The sequence below is a fragment of the Perissodus microlepis genome, chromosome 1, assembly GCF_051167445.1.
Source record: "Perissodus microlepis isolate ML-2025 ecotype Zambia chromosome 1, ASM5116744v1, whole genome shotgun sequence".
NCBI lineage: Eukaryota > Metazoa > Chordata > Actinopteri > Cichliformes > Cichlidae > Perissodus > Perissodus microlepis.
Window position 1 is genome coordinate 39,990,936 of NC_140461.1, and position 22,135 is coordinate 40,013,070.

The following is a 22,135-nucleotide window of genomic DNA, read 5'->3' on the forward strand; positions in this document are numbered from 1 at the left end:
GTTCTTAGGGAACCATCTTCCTTTTTCTTTAAATAAACGTGTTTTGCTATATAAATCTTCTTCTGATGAGTATTTCTGTGATTTAAATAAATAAATTAAACTGGTTTAAAGTGAACTAATTCGAACAGATTTGCAGTGCTCCCAGGCCTGAAAAGGTTCTCAGCAGTACTCTGATTACTGTCCTGGCATGAATCTGTGTGTATTTCTGTGGCATAAAAAAAGAAAAGAAAAGAAAAACCCATTCAACGGATCCACTAAGTTCCCTAAATGTTCCCTAGAATGTTAGCTTTTAAAGGAAAAAACTAGAGTTGTTTGTGAATATTGGTTTGCTTGTTAACAGGCAATGGAAAGCGGCTTTACATTACAGAGTAATGTAGTGGGTTGACTGGGGGACATTTGAGAAGTATGGCTACTGATGGTGCTGCTTGTTTTGCTGAAAGAAACCTCAGGACGATAAGCCATGTCTGCACCCCAAGGAGCACTGGCTACACACATCCACACTTTCAAAATAGAAAGGGACAGAAAATCCTCTCTTCAGAGAGAAAATGCATAATAGACAATTCTACTCATCTCATTCAAAATTGGAAGTGAAGTTGATTAGATTATGACTTTGAATACATGCACAAGTAACATGTGCAGTCATAATCTTGTATCTTCTAATACATGTATTCAAAGTAGCGCTGAGTCAGTAAAAAGGTTTTAGTGCCTTTTCATTTACACTGCTACATGAGTGGAACAGGAGTGGATCTTAATTTGCTTTACAAAAAGTAAATTTTATTACCTGTAAGAAATGCATTGAACTCTTGAATCAAAGCAAAACCATCAACAGCTGTGTAAAGGACCCAACACACCGCGTTTCCGGTTTGTTTTGCTTTTATTGCATGCACAGTTATATTTTTCTCCTGGCTCAACACACACAGCAGCCAACTTTCCAGTCAGCCGGTTTTTTAAGATGTTTTTTTTAACAGTGTGGCTCAACTACAGCCAGCTTGAAGGCCTGTGGTAGACAGCTGATTATTAGAGATAGGTTGATCATATTTAAGACTGAATGTTACTGTGACTGAAGTTAACTTAAAAAGATCAATTGGAGAAAAAGACTCTAATATCCAGTCAGCTGTGCACTCTCCTTCCCTCTGGTCTCCAACATCACTGAAAAACAGAAATCCTCCTCAGCACAATCACATCGACCTGTCCCTCCAACCTCCCTGGCACCGCCCCTCCCGTGCACCTGAGCCTGATGAATATCAGTAGCACTGAAAGTAGCTGTAGCCAATGTTACCTCTGTGAGGTGATTACGAGTAAATTTTTGAATGGTTAAAAATGTATTTGTGAAGAAGTTCATGAAGTCATTACTAGTTAACGTTAAAGGGATGGTTGGCTCAACAGAGCTCTGACTGTTTGTCAGCCTGGCTACAGAGCTGAAGAGAAACCTGGGGTTGTTCTGATTTTCTTCAATCAGTGATGAATAGTAAGATGTTCTGGCTTTACGGGTGGCTTTTTTTTATAAAACAGGAAACTATTTCTCCAGGCTAAATGATGATCCTCTAAATTTGTGATACACCACTTCCTCTCCAGCTTACGAATTATCTGTTTTAAGGTGCGCATTTGAGAGTTAAACCAGGGAGTCAAGTATTGGTATGGTAATACCATAATACCAGTAATGGTATTCATAACCTAGGATTCTGTTTTGATAACAGAATTTCTCTACTTATCTATTTTAAAGTCACAGTGCAGTTTGGTCCAGAGGTAAGTCACTGTTGGTTTAACATAAGGCTGCAGAGGGCGGCTTTTTGTTATGAGAACCAGGTCAAAGAGAGGAGCAGCACATACACCACTGGGTCTGAAAACAATAACCTCAGTCTTACTTTCACTGAAATTAAAATTTAAGGCCACCCACACATTAATACCCTTCAGACACTCTAGTAGTGGTTTAGGGGAGCTGACATAGTTTCTTTATATATGCATGTAAATTTGGGTGTGATTCGCATAGAAGTGGCAGGCTTGGCCATGTTTTTAAAAAGTGGCAGATACAGAGCTACCAAGGTGGCTTGAGAAGCTTCTCTGAGAGAAATAGGTCCTGAACCACTCTACGGCCATACCTTTGATGCCCACATAGGGTTCTAAGTGCAACATGAGAATAGTATGTTCTGCTGTGTCAAAAAGCAGCAGTAAGATCTAAAAGTACAGGCATGGCAAAGCCACCTGAATCTTTAGTTAATAAAATAATTTGGTTGGTGGTTAGCTATGGTTATTTTAGATATTTTTTTACCCATAACATAAAGGTTGAAACTTTGTGTTTCTCCCTTTTCTGAATCTTTTTCTCTGACTGTGGTTTCAGCCTGTTGAGGGGGATTTTAATCATAAAAATAGCTAAAAATTCATTAAAACTCAGTCCATTAGTAAAGAGAAACATAAGGATAATCAGATGTACAGTGGAAATCAGGTGAGTGGAAAACTGACATTTTTTTACGTTCCTTCAGGGTGTGGTTAGGCCTCTTTTAGCCAAGCTTACAGCTGAGTTGAGCATTAAAAACTACATAGATACACCAGTCTGAGCCTGGTCAAGACCACAAAGCAGAGGGAGAGTAGATGAAGTAATATATAAGTTGTCTGATGTTACAATTAACCAAGAAGGATCAAGGTTTTTTTTAAGGGTTGTGTCTGATGTAACTATCATGCAGAGATCCTGAATAACAAGATATTTTTCTCTAGACATTAATTGGTTTCAATAACAAACCAAAAATCAGCAAAAAAATAAATAAATAAATAAATTAAATGGAATTTAAGTACCGTGACACTGCAATGCCGCTTTATTAGGTATGCCTGTTTTCACACTACAGCAACAAGCTATTTGCTGAACCTAATCAGACTACAGGCTGCCAGTTTCGGCATCTTACAGTAAGTTTCTCAGTATGATCATACAGTATGGGTAACATACTGTACATGTAAAAAGTTTGCAGGTTGAACTATTTACCATAATTCTGACTGATTTTCATGTTTAAAGTCTGTGCTCTATGATGGCTCTGCTCTTTTTGCGTCACTAAGCCAGTACGTTCTGTGTCACTTACTGGCTTGGTGGCATAGTCATTCTGAACAGGTTACTTTTGTCTGCTGAATGTTGCCATTTTGAGGACCATGAGATTTTTCTTTGTCATTCTTGCTTTCTTACAGCTTACATTATGGGTAACATAAAGACATAAATTTCACAATGTCTGGCACTTTATTAGGTACAGTTATTTTCACTCTATAACAACAACCTGTTTACCTACAACTCTTTACTGCCACGGACAGCGAACCACAGTCCGAGTCCAGCAGCAGCACCAGTCCCACTGCAGTTTGTCCAGGAATTGCACATTCTTTTTAGCTAGTATTATTCTCTGGCTCTCTTCCACAGCCTGTCTTCGTCTTGTCTTCTTCCCCTCACCCCAACTGTTGGCGCTCAGATGGCCCCGCCCCTATCTGAGCCTGGTTCACCTGGAGGTTTCTCCCTGTTAAAAGGTAGTTTTTTCCTCCCACTTGAGCAAAGTGCTTGTTCATAGGGGTCATCTGATGTTGGGGGTTTCCTCTGTTTCCTCTGTTATTGTAGGGTCTTGATCTTTTAATACAAAGCATCTTCAAGCAACTGTTGTTGTGATTTGGGGCTATGTAAATAAATTGAATTGCATTGAAAAGATATCATTATCGTACATTCTTGCACGTCTGATCAACCTCTTTATTCGTCCCCACGATGAGTTAACAGAACTCTATGTTTAAATTTAGTAAACATTTCCCTTTAATGTTGTTACAATGATTAGCTGCATTATCCATTATCACCACATATGTAACACTGAAACTGTAAGACGTGACATATCGTATTTTTGGATGTTCCAAAAAAAAGAGCTCAGCTGAAGACAACATTTTAATCCAGAGCAAAAGCTGCATGTAAGGCTTACTACTAAGCTTACTAGTGGATAATTAAAAGCTGTAATTAACCCTGTTAAGTGTCTTTATTTCCTTCATGTATCACAAATATGGCAATCAGACCTGCCTAATATTGTGTTGGTCCTCCTTTTGCTGCCAAAACACCCCTAACCTGTCGAGACATGGCCTCCATTAGGCCCTTGAAGATATGCTGTGGTATCTGGCACCAAGATTTTAGCAACAGATTCTATAAGTCAAGTAAGTTGTGATGTGGGGCCTCCATAGATCAGACTTGTTTGTCCAGCATATCGCACAGATGTTCAGTTGGATTGAGACCTTGGAGGCCTTTGGGCAGAGGCCTCACTCTTTGGGTGGCGTGTTGCCCTAAAACACGTAAAAAATATCTCTAAATGCTTTTTCAGTTCAGAGTCAGAGTTAAACTAACTTCAAAACAAATATGGATGAAGACATATTGACAACCCTAAAACTGGCTTTGGAAAGTCCAGTCTGCTCCTGAGTTTCACAAACGATACTTTCGACCCAGAGCAGTCTGCCACAATAGGTGTGGACTTGCAATCGATGGAAATAAAGCTAAGCTCGCCGTATGGGACACAGCTGGACAGGAATGGTTTTGCACTCTGAAAGAAGCCTCATGTTTGTGGTGGGTGTTTTAAATTAACCACGTGGAGTATGAGTCTGTCATCTGAGTATGTGTGGTTTGAATTTATCAGTAGTGGCTCAGCTGTACTTTAACACTTCAGGTTCAGCATGGACCAATTTGTTGGTAAGAATTGTAGCCTCTCAAGTTTGAATCTAATAAATTAATTGAAGGCTCCTTAATCTTTTCTTACAGGCTGTAAAACTCACCCTTTATATAGCTGCAAAGCACAAAATATGCTGCTATACCTTTATTAGGATGCCGTATTAAACACATACTATAGCACTGGGATTGAGGATTATGGTGGAATACATCCAGGCTAATGCAGGTTTTCATTTCAATGCACACGAGAACACTGTGAATTCTCCAAAATATGACATTATACAATGACATCCCAACTCTCATCAGTTCAAATCAAATCAAATCACTTTTATTGTCACGTCACATGTGCAGGTACACTGGTACAGTACATGTGAGTGAAATTCTTGTGTGCGAGCTTCACAAGCAGCAGAGTTGTGCAAAAATACAATAACGTAAAACAAGCAAAATATAAGAATGGGTAAATCTGAGACTAATAAATATATGTACAATATATAATAGTATATGCATTACTGGATGTGTATACTAAATATGTTTTTCTACGTACGTGTGTGTGTGTGTGTGTGTGTATACATATTTTACAAATTAAATAAAGCAAACAATAAAATAAAATATATAAAATATACAGAGGTTGGCAGTTGGATATTGTGCAAAACAGTGGCATTAATGTACAGTATGTAGTGCATAATGTTGAAGTTCCAGTAGTGGAGGTGAGGTGTCTATGAAGTGTTCAGCAGTCTGATGGCCTGATGGAAAAAGCTGTTACTGACATCAGTTTGTCTTTTCTGTTCATTCGTGTGTTGTCTGTTTTTCTATGATGCTGATTCTCTGCTTCAGATCATTTAGAGGTCTTGAAACCAATTTCCCGTGTGTATTTCTCTTGACGTGAAAATGCGATAGAAAAGTTGTAAACTTTGTCTTGCAGGATTTCCTACAACTGAACCCATCTCTGCCTTTGCATTTGGATGGTAGCTTCTAGAGTTACGAGTGTAAAGTTTACAGTACCAAGCACTCTTGCAATAAAATCATTTTATGCACTTGAGCTCATAGTTTGTGTTTTTACTATTAAACTTTGGCCTTGTGAAGTAGTCAGACTCGAACGTCAAGGAAGGTGGTAGGGAGGCAGACTACGCAGACATTTCAGATTTCCAGAGGTGAGCAATTTATTTACAGTGAACTTAATTTAATGTGTAACTTAACAAAACTTCCCCCAAATCAACTCAATTAACAAACCTCAACAGCCCATTGCTCTGGTAACACAGCTCACCTCTCCTCTCTGCTGCATCTGGTAGAGACTGGCTTTAAATAGAGCCATCAATTTCCCTCCAATTGCCCAGCTAGTACCACTCACTCAAACTGAGGGATCTAAAACTCTACACAGATGATCTAAAAAACACAAAACCTCTACACACTTCTAATATGCACATTTACACAACTAAATAGCAGTATTAACAAAGGGAAAAACATTCAACAAATCCCTCTCAACCTTAACACAAACAAAAGGAAGCATCTCTATGGAAAAAGAAACCCCTCCACTTGGTTTGACCTGCTGATGTCATATGTGACATCATCAGGACTTTAAAATGAGGAAATGCCAGGCGGGCGTTTCCCCACACCTGACCCTTATAAGATAAGATAAGATAAGATAAGATAAGATAAGATGACCTTTATTAGTCCCACAGATGGGAAATTTGTTTTGTTACAGCAAAAGTGCAAAGTTATGTAGCAGAAATTAGAAAACACTGGAATGCAATAAAATACAATAGAATAAAATAAAATACTATATATAATAGAATAAAATAGAAATACAAATACTATATTCAACTGAGTAGGAAAATACAAAAATACAACTTCGTCAGAAGAAGAATTGCACATATAGCAGTCTTATTGCACATGTGTGGGTTTGTGTGTTTGATCAGCTGCAAAAGTCTTTGTTGTGGAGTCTGACAGCAGTGGGGAGGAAAGACCTGCGAAATCTCTCCGTCCCACACCGTGGGTGCCGCAGTCTCCCACTGAAGGAGCTGCTCAGTGCTGTCAGAGTCTCCTGCATGGGGTGGGAGATGTTGTCCAACAGGGATGACAGCTTAGCCACCGTTCTCCTGTCACTCACCACCTCCACTGGGTCCAGAGGGCATCCTAGCACAGAGCTGGACCTTCGGATCAGCCTGTTCAGTCTCTTCCTGTCCCCGGCAGAGATGCTGCCGCCCCAGCAGACCACACCGTAAAAGATGGCTGAGGCCACCACAGAGTCATAGCACCATCAGCATCAGTCTTATGAAGACTGAAAAGACAAACAAAGTAAGTATGAACAAATGACTTAATCTGTAACATAATAAAATATAAAGAAACATGTAACTGAGTATTTGTCTTAATTTGCAGAATGTTTGATTTGCAACAAAACGCTTACACAAACAAACCCGGGATAGTGAGTGAAGCAATGTTACTTGACAAATAGCAAATCACAGCAAATACATAGAAACAGAATAATGTGTACAATGTGCAAAAAAAAGGTAAACACATATGGGACAAATGGAGAGCATTGCAACCGCTCCTCCACTTTGTCACAGGCCTCGGTTTGACCTTGTAATCTTGTTTTCACAGCTTGTTTTCCACTCCCCCATTGCTTTTGCTGTGCATCTGTTTCAGTCATATAAAGTAATATGTTAAATTGATATCTGCCTTAATATTAAGATGCATTTTCTAGGGTTATAGTCAATTAACGTTTGAATTGTTTCAAACTGAAATAAATGACAAACCTCAAAATGCTGTCAAAAAAAAGAGAAAAGAGGGGAAACAGGGGAGTCAAAGTATGTGTTAAAGTTACCTCTGTGTGGATGGCAGGACTCAAGGTTTACCAGCAGAACATTTCCCAAAGCATCACACTGCCCATACTATATTTTACCATAGTGTATCATGGTGCCAGGCACACACCCACCCTGGCCATCCATGTGATGTAAAAGAAAATGTGCTTTATCCGACAGGGCCACCTTGGACAGAGGTCTGACTGAGGTTAGCATGAACACCCTGACTGGTCTGCAGCTCTTTAGCCCCAATTGCAACAGACTGTGATACACTGTGTATTCTGACACCTTTCTGTCAGAACCGAAATGAACTGTTTTCAGCAATTTGAGCTACACTAGAAACAGAGGAGCTAGCTATACTAGCTCATCTATTGGATCGGACCACAAGGGCCAGTCTTCATTGCCCACGTGCATTACTGAGCCTTGGCCATCCGTGACCCTGTTCCTGGTTGACCACCATTCCATCCTTGGACCACTTTTGATAGATACTAACCACTGCAGACTGCGGTTGCGGGATCCAGTCGTCTAGACCAGCGGTCCCCAACCCCTGGGCCATTGGTACCGGGCCGCGAGAGTTGAGGCTCGGGTGTGAAATTTATGGTTTTCAGGGTTTCTATTCAGGTTTCCCTGGGTCTTTTCCCGTGTTATAGTTGTGTATCTTATTTTGAAAGAAATATTTACATGTTACCATAGCAACCAGCGAGCATTAAGGGGTAGAGAGAAGGATGTTACTCTCAATGTTGTGGGCGCATTTCAGGAGGATGCTGCTAATAAAGTTACACAATTACACAGTGAATTCACGTTTATTATTATATTTACAAAATACCACAGTTTTTGTCTTGGTCGTATCATTTTATTTTGTTGTATTTATCTGTGACACCTTAAAGGCCGGTCTGTGAAAATATTGTCTGACATTAAACCAGTCTGTGGCGCAAAAAAGGTCGGGGACCGCTGGTCTAGACATCACAGTTTGGCCTTTTGTCAAACTTGCTCAAATCTTTACGCTTGCCCATTTTTTTCGTTTATGATACATCAACTTTGAGGACAAAATGCTCACTTGCTCCCTAATGAATCCCACCTACTAATATAGATGCCATGATGAAGCCTGTTAGAGGCCTTAATGCTATGCCTGATTGGTCTATATTAAATGTGTGTAAGGAGCGTGACTGAGACTGTCTCCATCACTTCTTAGATCTCAACTAGAGATGGCACGATACCACTTTTTTATGTCCGATACCGATACCGATATCATAAATTTGGATATCTGCCGATACCGATATGAATCCGATATAGTGTGTTTTTTAATCAATAAAACTGTTCTGCATTTTGTATAAGTTCATACTCAAGTTTAAAAAACAACAACACTAAAGCTATTCTGTTATACCTGTATGCAAAAAAAATATTTCATAGTTACCACCATCCTCCCTATTCTGGTATTTTAAAGAGTACTTAGCGTAAATATTAAGCAACCTAACTAATAAGGTTCCAACTCCCAGTAACAAAAAAAAAAAAAAAAAATAGGGAACCACCCCCCACCCTCCACCTCATGATGCTTAATCGACGTAATCAACCTTAATTTGATGCAGTGTGGAAAAAAATGCACAGAAATCAAATATTTTTCAAGAATAATTAAATAGAACTGCAGACTGCACAGCCTTCCCAAAGGAGAAAGTACTATAGCTTACTAGGGTATATTAGACTTAACAGTTACTATATACAGTAATGGACTTCTATATATTTTACATAAGATTAAAACTTTGGTTGTAAGATTCAGATAATTATTTATTAAAAGCTCGACATTTTAAATGAGAATAAGAAAGAAAAGTATGTCTTTGTGCCCCCTTTTCCCTGTTCATGCCCTATCGGCCCCCCTGGCTAAACTTTGCTAGATCCGCCCCTGCACAGTTACCAGCCGTCAGCTGCGTAGAAAAAGATCCTGGTGTAGAAAGTAATATTAAATAAATTCTAACAACAGCTTATCAAGCTTAAACGTGCTGCTGTTGTTCAGCCGCTGGTTTCCTCTTTCTGGTGCAAAGTGGGCCAAAAACAAACAAGAGAAAAGCCGATCAGCTGATCATTGATCAGTTTCATGATTGAAGTAGCAGCAGGAGAGAGAGGGAGAGAGAGAGGCAGTCGCTCCATATATCGGTTGTTAAGCTTAACGTGGGAATGCTTTACAAACACTCAGAGATGGACTTACACACTTGCTTTACTTCTCTCTGGGATAACTCTGTCGGAGATGAAATGCCGAAGCTCCAAATGCTCAACCAGACCTGGCACGTCAGAGCCGCTCTATCACGTGATGCATACTGCTTCGACGTGCTAAGGTTATGAGCCGAGTTACGGCGTGTCGCAAGTTTTGTGAGGTGCTTTCATGATATTTAATGGATCGGATTACATTTTTTATTTCTCTCCGATATCCGATCCAGTAATTTAGGTCAGTATCGGACCGATACCGATACGTAATGTCGGATCGGTCCATCTCTAATCTCAACTGGCCTTTTTTAGATGATCGCTGGAAAAAGTGAGTTTCTATATTTCAGTAGGACCATATAGTGTAGAGCAGGGGTGTCAAACATCCAGCATTTGGGGTAGTTTCATATGTCAGTTGTTAATGGCCCATCAGTATGTGGGAGCTGAATCTTCAGCCCTGCTGAGAATCCATGCAGGCAGGTGTGGCACACCATGCAGCCAATCACAGTTTTAATTTTCAGCCATTTGCCATTGTGGAGGACAAAAGGTTTCAAAACTTGTCCAGGCCTTAAACCCGATGTATGTAAGTTCAGTATTGAATATTACATACAAACTATATCCAAAGCGTCTTTGACTGGCAGAGATACAGAAATGTCTACATGTAGCACAGAACCATGGCTCAGTGTGAGTGAGTCTCACAGGCCTGAATGTGCACTTGAACCCATTTATAGTTCTTAACTTGTTTGATCTGGTGCTCACCACAAACAGGCACAAGCAGAAATGTTGGACTTTTACCTGTATTTTCACAAGTTTTACAGTTTTTCCTACTCATAAAAACCTCACGGTAATAAACAGTTATCCTGTCGATCCCCAATGCCTGAAAGGGAGAACATGTGGTTTACGTAATGAATTGTGTGGTATCCACAGAAACGTCCAAAACTCAGCTATAAGACCACAAAACAATTTCAAGAACCACTAACAGCTAAAACTACAAATGATTAAAGAGCAGGTAAAAGAAATTCCACAAAGCCTGGATCGTTCACCTGAGGGCACGTACACCGACATACCGTCAAGCGCTGAAAGCCGACATCTTACAGATTGTGAAACTGCAGGTTTCATCACTCTTTGACCAAAACTCACCGAGCCACCAACAGAGGAAGACCAAAATGTCACTCCCCCCCCACCATTGTGGCTGTCTCGATTCCACCATGATAAAATTCCACTTCCTGCACAGCTCACATCTCTCAGTGTACTTCAAGACCAGTTTCCCATCAAAAACCTCTGTTTTCTTCATTATTTGCTTGCTTGTTACACACCAGTCTACTGTTGTCGGCCTGTTTCTTTATTTTCATTTTTACATTTTTTTCCCCAAAATGACCTCTGACAAGAAAGCCTAATTTCAGCTATGCAATACCGAAGAAATGTCAACTGTCAAACACTACCCCAAATTACAAAACGACCTCTGTAACATTATGAAAAACCGAAAAGTTTCTGTTTTTCACTTTCTGCTATAGAAATGTCTGTTTTTTATGACTAAGAAAAACAAACAAACTGGACAGTATGGATAATGAGCTACCGGGACTTTTTCTGTAATTTTACACATTTATTTCTTACAATTTACGTCCAAAGGGTCGCGCTGACAGATTCCTTCCTTTGTCACAACAGTTAAATATGTAACTTCTTTACACTGACAGAAAGGAGAGTTTCACTGCTCCCGCCTGCTTAAGATCAAAGTGGGCTGTGGGTCCGCGATTTAAAATGAGTTTGACACCCTGGTGTAGAGCTTTTAACACCTCTAGAAACAAATAGGATTTCGATAATATTAACAAAAAGGCAGAAATTGCCTGGAAAGTAGAAATTAATTCCTGTATTTTACAGAGGTCTGCAGTTTAATTCAGCGTTACCACCCAATCATATCTCCACTTCCTTTACATTGTGTGATAAAGGTACTGTGTTATTATTGATGGAGCTACAACGATCTGTTGGTCATCCCTGACCTAGAACATGGCAGTACGGGAGAAAATGAACTCCTTTTTAACAGGAAGACAATTTCAGGAGAACTGGGCTAGTGGTGGTTATCTGCTGTGAGCAGTTAGGGTGTGTGAGGGGAAAGAGAAAACAAAACAAATGAGCACAGAGGCCAGGAAAATTAAATAAGATGAGCCACAAACTACTGCAGAGAGGAGACAAAATGTTATGTTTTATGTACTCTCCCCACAACATGAATACACTCGTGTAATGCCATTGTCATATATACATACTGCATTTTTATATGTGAATGTCAGATGGATCAAACCTTATTATACAGTACAGACAATCATAAACTTTACATTTAGGGGATCGGGTTTCCCCTTACGGTGGACTTTAACCATGTGTACAGCACATACTGTATTATACTTTATTAAGTCCTGTATAAAACCACAGGACATCGGATAAAAGTAGGTTGACTCAGAATCAAACATAGTACAGGATCATGTCATCATTTTTTTCTGAACAGTGGCCCAGAAGCAGCACACAATCACAGATCACCAGTTTTGTACTTCATGATAAACCAGTTTGAACAAAGGAATCCAGTCCCAAAAGCATAATTAGTTACATCTGAATGGATTGAGCCACATTGATAAAATAAGAATAAAAATAAAAGCTACTTTAACAGTAACGTGCAAAGAAATGTGGGGGTTCGGTTGCTTTTGACCATAAATAAAATCAATGCATCTTTCTGTAATGCCTCAGTCTGAGACAGGCCACATGTCAGCATTTATATTCAACCTGCTGTGAGCAATTTGCATACTTTAACCAGAGTTTACAGTGCTGTGAAAAAGTATTTGCTCACTTTGTACTAGCTGCAGGCTGCACTGCTGTTGCTTGGATAATCAAATGAGCAGGTGGGACAGAGGGATGGTCCTAGGTTAGAGACACAAGGCAGAAAGGTATTTTACTGTACATATAATGCCTGCCATGCAAATCAGTGATACTGGAGAATACTTAACCTAGCTGAGAGCAACAGGCACAGCAGTATACTTGTTTAAATCACTGCTGTCCAACTTTGACATCCAAATGGATGTCCAAACATCACACTGTAACATATGTTTGAGGACAAGCAGAGAGTGGCTTGGTAGTTTCTATACACTTCTTTTGAAGTGTAAATCACAGCGATGCTGCAGTGCTTCGGTCAGTCTTGGGATTAATGCCTGTTTCCAGAGATCAGGACATAAAGCCACAACAGAAACAGTTTGCATAATATTTGCCTGAACTATTTGCAGTAGTTAGCGTGTGCATTCAGTGTGACTCTACCATGTGCTAATCAAGCGTAACTTCTACTGAAGGCTCCGTAACCCAGTGATGAAAATGGTTCAATCTGAAACAGCAGTTGGTTTGCGCCATCGTATGTGGAATGTTGAAACTGAGATTTCAAAGCTCTCAACAAAGAGGCTGAATGAGAAAACAGGCAAGAGAAGAAAAACTAAAGCAAGTAAGAAGAGGTCACCTTTCGCCTTTCTCCTCTGTGGTTGTTAAACTTGGTTAATGATGTTTGGTGACGTTGTTCAATGACTGCATAAAAGTGAACAAATTAAAAGCACCTTTTGCCTTCAGGCAGTATCCGCCACACCACTCAGTTGCTCTAAATCTGACCCTCCCCCCTGAAAGGAATACCAGCACCTTCAGTTACTCAGAGGTTATATTTACAAAATATATAAAGAAAAATATAGGGTTACTGGCCCTAGCATATAGTACAGTCCAACAGCTGTCTGTAAATATTTCTTCCATGATTATCCTTTCTAAAAGTAAATCACAGGGTAAAGATAGCTGGAACGTGACAAGGAGCAACTAGGACAACATGACCAACAGTGCTGAGCTGCAGTCAACTACAGGGACATAGAGAGACAGAGACAAATGCAAGAAAGACAGGGTTTGGCAAAAATAGACACAAAACTGAGCCAGGCAGGACAGCTAATGCTACAGGAAGTTAAATCAACACCTGAAAGTGGTCGTTGATACAGAGGAAAATAAAAGACAAATTCACTTAAAGGAAGTAAAGACTGTTCCAGAAGAGCGACAGAGTTTGCATTTTCTCCAAAATGGATGGATGGAGAGGATTTTTTTCTTTTATTAGCACTGCACGTGGAAATAACAGCTGGTGAAATGCACCAGAAAACCAACCTCACTACCTCTTAATCTCACTTGTACTATTGTATCTTTGTTTAGATTACTTTAATAAGCTAAAGTGTACAACATTGTTGGCCTATTTGTGGTTCACGTGATGCCATTATCCCAGGATAACATAAATTAAACCAACAGCACATATGTTGGTCAGGGAGCATCAGGCGTGCTGGTTGATAAAATCTGCTGACTTTAAGCTAAGCTGAACTAGCTAGTTCAATTGCTCCACTAAGCTAGCTAGTTAGCAAGTAGGCCTGCGACTGACTGCCACTGACTAAGCTGAACTAGCTCACTTAGTGTAGCTAGTTCAGTTCTGCTTAAAACAATGAAAGGAGCACTTTTTAATCCAAGTATAACATCAAGTTAATTAAACATCTGGGACGCTGATCTGGCCAGTTAAGTAGCAGAGGGAGGTGTTAATCAGATTCAGCTGCTTTGGTGTTAATGAAATTAACAACAGGTGCACTAGAGGGGCAACAATGAGACAACCCCCAAAACAAGAATGACTGGAAGGTTTATCCCATTAGCAGTACCGGTATCTGCTCCTTTGTGCAAGGAGGAACAGGATGAGCACTGCCAAGAGAGTATGCAGGCAGTTCATGGAGGATGAAGGAATTGATGCCACTGACTGGCTCCCACGCTCGCCTGACCTAAATCCAATAGAACTCCTCTAGGACGTTTTGTTTCAGTCCATCCGATGTCACCAGGTTGCACCTCAGGCTGCCCATGAGCTCAGTGATGTCCTGATCCAGATCTCGGTGGAGATCTTTAATCTGTTATTAGTAGCACATTGTCAGGCATGCATACACGCACATGGGAGCCATGCAAACTACTGAGTACCGTTTTAGGTTGCTGCAATAACATTTCGTCAAAACGGACTAGCGTGCTGGATCTTTTTATTTTCACTTTGATTTTTAGGGAATTCAGACCTCTGTATGTTCATAATTTTCATTTTTATCAAACAATCTGGCATCCTTTCATTCCTAGCACATTACCCAGTCCATATCAGCATGATTTTTTTTCCTATTGACAGCTGAAGTGTTCCTTTCATTTTTTAAGTGGTGTATTTACTAACAGTAGATTGGCATCAATATTACTATCAAACTTTAAAAAAGACTGTAAAGTTTTACATCATCATACATAAAATAAATGTGGAAGAAAAATGATTTTAAAGAAATACTTTTACACAGTAACTGTAAGTGACAATTACTGGAAAGTACTTTTATTTTTACCTGAGTTATTTTTCATTTATAAAAGTAGGATAGTCTTGACATACAGTATTAGTGGAGACAAGAGATTGACACTGTCCTTCACTGTCCTTCACTGTCCTAAACCTATCAGAGCCACTCCTTACTTCCCTTTTACATATCTATCAGACAACTACATCAGATAAACAATAGTCCTACTGTGACCTCTTCTCAGAGTTCCCAGAGTGGTGAAGAGACCTTAAAGTGTTCTTTTGCATTGGTGCTGTTATGCACCAGGGCAAGAGCAAACGCATGTGCTTAAAAGAAGATCGGCAAGTCTGCATAAAAATGCAGTAAAGGACCTTGGTGTTGAAAAGAGTTTATTCAGGCACTGCCCTTGCTTTTCAGGCAACTATGTGGTGAACTTCACTGCTGCTTCCTTTGCTGTTCAGGCACACTACTCAACCAGTTAGCTTTCAACCTGTGCACAGTGTCTTCCCCTTTGGTCTATGTGCATGCATGCTTTGGTTGCATACCCAAAATCCTTCACTCTGCGTAACCAGATGCCCAAACAGACACAAATGCAGTATCATGAATCCCACTTTAGGCTCATCCATTCAATTTCAGCTTTTTCACTTTGCCTTTAAACTTCCATATTATCTACTAACATGACATCAAAGAGGATCCCTCTCTCTCTTTGCGACTTATAGATCTCACTGAGACTGACAGCACAAAAGTTCAGAGTTCATCCCGCTGGCAGAGCTATAAACAGACCAGAAGTGGTTGATAGGGGTCTTAGACTCTCCCCTCCTTCCATCCTCTCTCTTCCTTTAGTGATATGATACTGTTTCAATTAGGGTCCAGTGCCTCACACAAAGAGTTGGAGCATTAAGCAATTAGTGCTGTTTCTCACACCAAAGAAACTCATTTGTTTTTTTCAAGCTTAGACAGAAAAAAGAACATATTAAAGCTCTAAATGTTGTATTTTGCTGTTCCCTTTTCCTGTGTCAGAAAAATAAATAAATTAATAAATTAATTAATTAAAAGCAAATCTTCCAATGACAAGAGCAGCATAAATAACACATTTTACATCTCCTACCAACAGTGAAAAAGACTTCCTAAATAGAAAATAGCTTTTAGGCACAGATATATAAAAAATGAATATATACATAGCAGAAAATCAAATATGATACACTTGCATAAAACTTGGAGTGAAAGTGCATCTCATGTTGGAGTTCTTCCCGAATCTCAAAATTGAGGTGAAGTCTATTTATGAGGCCAGTAGATTCTTGGCAAGAAATGTGTCACTGTCATGGCGGGTGACACTCTGTTTCCTCGTTTTGTTTTGCCGTTCTTACTCAGGCCGATGAACATCCTTGGGTAGGCAACTGACTCGTAAGCATTGTAGTTGTTGGCAAGGAGCGTCTCTCTGAACTTACACTCGTTGTTGTAATGTAACTGAAAAAGAAGAGAGATTATTGGAAATGCTGATTGTTTGAAGGCAGACACAAAACAAAGATGTGGGGACATTTCTGAGGGTATTTCAGTTCGCATTGTTCATTCTGATCATTATCAAACAATTGATTTCTTTCTGACTGCAAGGCTGTTATTGTACAGGAGCTATCTCACGCAGATTCTAGACAAAAAAAATACATTGTGAAATGATGAATGATGTGAGTGCTACAGGACTCGGGACGCCAGGGTCTGATTGGTTCATTTTTGCTCACTGGATTGGGAATGATAAGGCGCTACATAACCGCTGCAGTGGAGAGTTAGTTTTAATCATGCCATTGAGTTTTTCAATTCTTATTTACACTTATATGTTAAAAAAACACTTTGAAAAACACTTCATCTATTTAACTCAGGTGGAGGACTAGCTTTTATTTCACTATATCTTACATTCCCCTCACAAACGTTATTGGGCTGGTCATTGTACAAACCCATCATTTTACTATCTAAATATTTTACCTGGAACAACAATGATAATAAAAAACAAAATAAGACGTTTTTTAACAACAGCTGGCTTGATAAAGGAACCATCCTTAGTCCGGATGGTTTGTTACCTTTATACTCAAAATTTATGTCTCTTTCAAGTTCCTACAGTATCAAGACAAAACACTGACTTTTTTTTTTTGATGAATTGGTGCATTTAAACATTTAGCTAGTCCCACAGGTAAACACACCATCCAAACACCGTTTATGCTGACCGTGAATGCACCTTCATCAGCTGCAAAGCATCCAACAAAATCATCAGAAATACTATCAGCTGGCAGTCTGGTACCTCCTTTTGGAACAATACTATTGAAAACATTAACTGGAACTGGTCGTGGCTTTTATTGAGAAAGCACCATCAGCAATAGAAGCCGGAGCTGGGTGAGCTGTGTGTGTTGGATAAAAGTCAGAATCAAACAGTTCATTGGACTTTTAGACTAATACGATAAATGTGTTCATGAAAAGGTATCTAGAATACAGTTTTTTAATATTTGGCATTAAAATGGGTTTTTAAGAGCAGCTATATGCTGCGTGTTGCTAATTATAAATGTTAACAATAAATGATAATTTATTTTTATTTAAGGCTATAAAAACCATCTCTGCACCCAAGGTGTATTTATTTGGTAACTGTAAACCTTGAGCATCACCCCTTTTATACTTATTCCCTGTTTTATGTGAACAGTCTGTAAACAGTGACTGTACCAGTAAACAGTGAAGTGATGTTGTAGGATAAATATGACAAATTAAAAGATAAAAAAAAACCCACCTTAGCCTATGAATCCTACAGTTAAGGTACCCCGTGGCTCTGTTATGCATTGCATTGGCATAATCTGGGTCTACTTGTCCCGCATCTACTTGATAGATAGATAGATCTTTTTGACAATAACAATGCCTCCATCCCTCCAGTGCAGGCCACTTGAAGAAAGGCCGTTAACTGCATGTATGCCGATTCCAATATTTTAACCAATTATATTGTTATTAATTGGTTATTTGATTATTTGATTAAATTATATTTTATTGCTTATCTGACACTGATTTCAATACAATTTTTCAATTAAACAATTATTAGACTTTTTAATCCTGGCCAGAATGAACTGGGTATGTGTATACAGCAGCTTGGATTCATGACTTCAGCATCGCTTCATAAAGCCGGACATCAGAGCTGCATGATACTAAATGTGTATAAGTTTATTTATCAAACCTGCCTGCCTGCCTGCGTGCGTGCGTGTGTGTGTGTGTGTGTGTGTGTGTGTGTGTGTGTGTGCGCGCGCGCGCGTTGTGCACTCACAGATCCGTACAGCTTTCCTCGTCGGTTCATGGCCACAAAAAGTCCGCTGCGAATGCCCAGCAAGGTCACCACTCCTCTCTCCACCGGAGAGATCTGCAGGAGACCTGAAGACAAAAAGCAGCACACTTACTACAACACGCCGGTGTGATGCCCTGCGTGCTATTCCACGCGCGCGCGCGCGCGCACACACACACCGACATTACTGCTTGTGTGAGGAAGTGAGCTGGATGGTCAGACTGAGATTTGAAATTTCGGTAAACACATGTTTGAATTCCACAGAAAACACCTGGCACATTGTGGCGCCGTCACCCCTGATCTTAATATAAGTCAATACACTAACAAATACACTCCCTTTAAATATATGTGATGTCATGTCAGGCTGAATGAAATCCAGCTCTGACATTTTTGAACATGACTGAATATTTTCACCTTGAGAAATGACAGCGAGGCAAGAAGTGTTTGGAGCTTGGCCCACTACCCTGGAACACCCAACGCTGAACAGCTCATATCTGAAAAGGTATCAGAAACACGCGAAGGCTAATCGGACGCCAGCTGATGCGTTTCCTCAGCAGGCCTTGACAGGCTGCTGACCGACTGCGTCTTTTAGTTCCATGTATCATTTTAAAGAGTGTGTCAGAGGTTTCGAGTCCTCGCTTGGGTTTTCTGTAAATATATGCAATGTATATGTAATGTATATCCCTGAGGTTTTACGCCTCGTCTTAGAATAGTCACACACATAAAAAACAAGCTTTCACTGTCTTCGTCCCCGCGAGTTGGCGACGCGTTGGGTAAACAGAAGTTAGTCATTCTTCGTGTCTGCAAATGATTTTAAGTTGCACGAGCAACGGGCCCGCAGGCTGGACCTAACTTTAGTTCCAGCCTTTAGGTCACAGCAGCACAATCCTACGCTCCAGATGTTGGTACTGTGGCGTGGGTCAGACTATACACGTGCGCGGGTCTGACGGATCAGGTGTGTGGCCCCGTTTTATTCGCAGTTAGAGAAAATGCGATCAATCATAACTCAGCTGAGGTGACTGCTTCCTGTTCTAAGAACTTCTTCAGTCGTTTCTCTGGAGTTGTCTTTGCTTTTCGTGTTCAAACACAGAGTCAGAGCAGTGAGGAAATAAAGTATCAATCGCAAACTTACTGTAACGATGTTCGTTGTGTACTCCCGTTATTCTGCCATCTGGTAACACCTGAATGTGAAAACCGATCCCCACGTTGCAATAGAGCCGCCTCAACCTCTTAATGCCCAGGAGGTAGTCGCTGTCCCGGCCGCTCTCCTCCCGCTTCTCCCCCTGGATTCGCGCGAGGGACCGGGAGTAAAGGGCTTCCCAGCGGTCCGCCGTGCCGTTCAGGCCGGGAGCGCATCCTGCCAGTCTGCCAACCAGGCCCAGGACCAGGACGGTCCGCAGGGCCGTCAGAGAGCCCATCCCGGCTCCGTCTGTGAGAGCAGCTTCCCAGTGTTCGACTCTCCAGTGAAGAGAGAAGAGCGAGAAGCAGAGCGAAGCAGGCAGCAGCGCCCGGGAGCGACATTGATCTGCATGGACTCGGCAAAGCCAGACCTCTATATTTATACCTGCATACACATTACATCACTGCTCCACACTTAGTAAAATCCACAAAGTACTTCTTCACAGTCAGCCGCACCGAAAGCAGGGCTTTATTCACTTCCAATAATGGCCTTGTTATCTCCGCGCACAATCTTTGGAAAATAAAGCAATAAAAGCTCAATAATGACCAAAAAACCTCTTTGTGCGAGCCTTTCATTATCAGCAGCAGAATATCATAATTTATGTATGGGAGGATGTAAAATAGGAAACCGCCAAGTTAACACACAGGAGACAGTTCTATAAATGAACAATAACAGGAAAACAACACAGGTCCAGTTCAACCGAGTGGAAAAAAGAGCGCTAACTTAAGACTGCTACTAGGGAAATCATGTCCCGGACCCTTATAGAAAACAATGGTACGAATAAATACAGTCTGTAGTATGATAAGTATGCTGTCATTGTTGACCAAGTCTTTATTTGACTGGAACCGCCTGTGTGGTTCGTTATTAATCCACGCACCACAGCGTCTGTGTTCAGAATTAAATGGATATTATGAAAACGTCAGTGAAGTTGGACTGGATGGACTGTTCACGTGAGCATGAACAGCCTTGTGATGGACTGGCCTGTGTGGAGTGTTGTCCCTGAATTGGATAAGGAAAGGTCAGGAAATACTTCCAAGAAGTTTACAGTTTTCCTAAAAAGTCTTGAGGCTGTGTGTATGGATTTTATTCAGCTCTGTTCGTTGAGTTCAAACCGCCAACCTTAAAGAGTCGATTTTTGCTTTTGTCTCACTTCCTTTTTAGAACTCACCAGCTGACATCATGGCACAATTTCTTTGATCTGACATCCTTCACACTCTTTCAGTCCGTTGCTCTTCTTTTGTTTCAGTATTTCATAAGTGTGATGATTCTTGTTACATTTATGCAGAGTGTTAACATTTCCACGCTCTGCTGTGTCCCATTATGGATCTCATTGTGGTACTCTGTTGGAGTACTTGAAGATCTTCCACATCTTTCAGCCCAGAGCCCTTTGATCTCTGGGCCAGCCTTGTTTCTTTGTGGCACTCGGTTGGGTATCAATCTCCAATGCAATTTTTCTCCCTCTTTTCATTTTTTACTGCTCCCTTCCGGGATCACCGCAGTGGATCATCTGCCTCCATCTCACCTCATTCCTGTGGACCCTCCTCTGTCACACCAACCCTCTGCATGTCTTCCTTCACTACATTCATAAACCTTCTGTGTGGTCTTCCCCTTTCCCCCCTGCCTGGCAGAAAAATTCACTTTCCACTGACCCAAAATTATGCAAGAATAGCAAGTAGTCCATAAAACCTTTGGCTTAGTTGAAAAGCATGAAGGACTGATGGACTGCTGGGATGAATCCTCAAGTATCAGCAGTCATGGGCTTATTTCAGTGCTTCATGAAAACAGGTCAACGTTTAGACTGCTGGACCACCAAAGCTACCTTCAGAGCAACTGGTGGACTTGTCCTAAAGTCATTCAGCTGATTAGCTGGTGATGCACAAGTAGGCTGTTAAAACATTGACTGATGAGCTGCAGAACCTATAGGAAAGCTTCCTGATCCTGTACCGACCTCCAAAAAACTCATAAGAGTGTCTGTCCTTTAGGACATTGGAGGTTCATAGGCTGACAGGCTTATAGGACAACAGATGGAATTCCACAATATCAGTATGGATTTTGGACCTTTTTTATTCATTTTTTATTTTTTTGAAAATATGGAAAATGAAAATATTACAAACCTTCTTTAAAGCTGCTAGACTGTAGAGAAATGCATGTAAGGCAATAAGATGAGACATTTGGCTATCATTATAATTACTCAATAAACAAATTACACCAAGGCACTGAGCCTTTCAGGTAGCTGGTGCACCGATAGCACCTACGTGGGCTGAGATGTGATGGACCTCAGGATCGGCTTTTGAATGAAGACATTCATGTGAACCGTTCACACAGCAGGTCTCTTGCTGTCGCTGTCCATGGTTCTGTAATGTCCTTTTATCAGACTAAAATAAAAGCAGGCTGACATGTTTCTTTTCAGTCATGTTGCAGGTTGTAAGTTATGCTTGACTTTATTTTCTGTTTATGCTGTACTGACATTATTGTGGTTTTTGGTTACATGTATGCAGTGAATTATACTAAGTGAAACACGTTTTAGATTTCACTGGGTGACAGCTGCAGTTCAGGGCTTAAAATGTCTCAGCATTCAACATGATTCATTTGCTCTCTTGTTTATTTGCCACTTAGCAGCCCGTGCATAGCATCTTTATGATCCAGAAAAAAGTATGAAAG

The 22,135-nt window shown here is 40.5% G+C and overlaps 1 protein-coding gene across 1 annotated transcript; it reads right to left on the minus strand.

The window, feature by feature from the left end:
- Nucleotides 1–15,161: 15,161 nt before the first annotated feature.
- fgf4 (fibroblast growth factor 4) lies at nt 15,162–19,773 on the minus strand. Its single transcript, XM_084924779.1, has 3 exons — nt 19,427–19,773; nt 18,280–18,383; nt 15,162–16,457 (listed from the first exon to the last, which is right to left on the minus strand). Exons 1-3 carry the CDS (start codon nt 19,710–19,712, stop codon nt 16,266–16,268), a joined length of 582 nt encoding a protein of 193 aa, XP_084780905.1. The 5' UTR covers nt 19,713–19,773; the 3' UTR covers nt 15,162–16,265.
- Nucleotides 19,774–22,135: the final 2,362 nt, after the last annotated feature.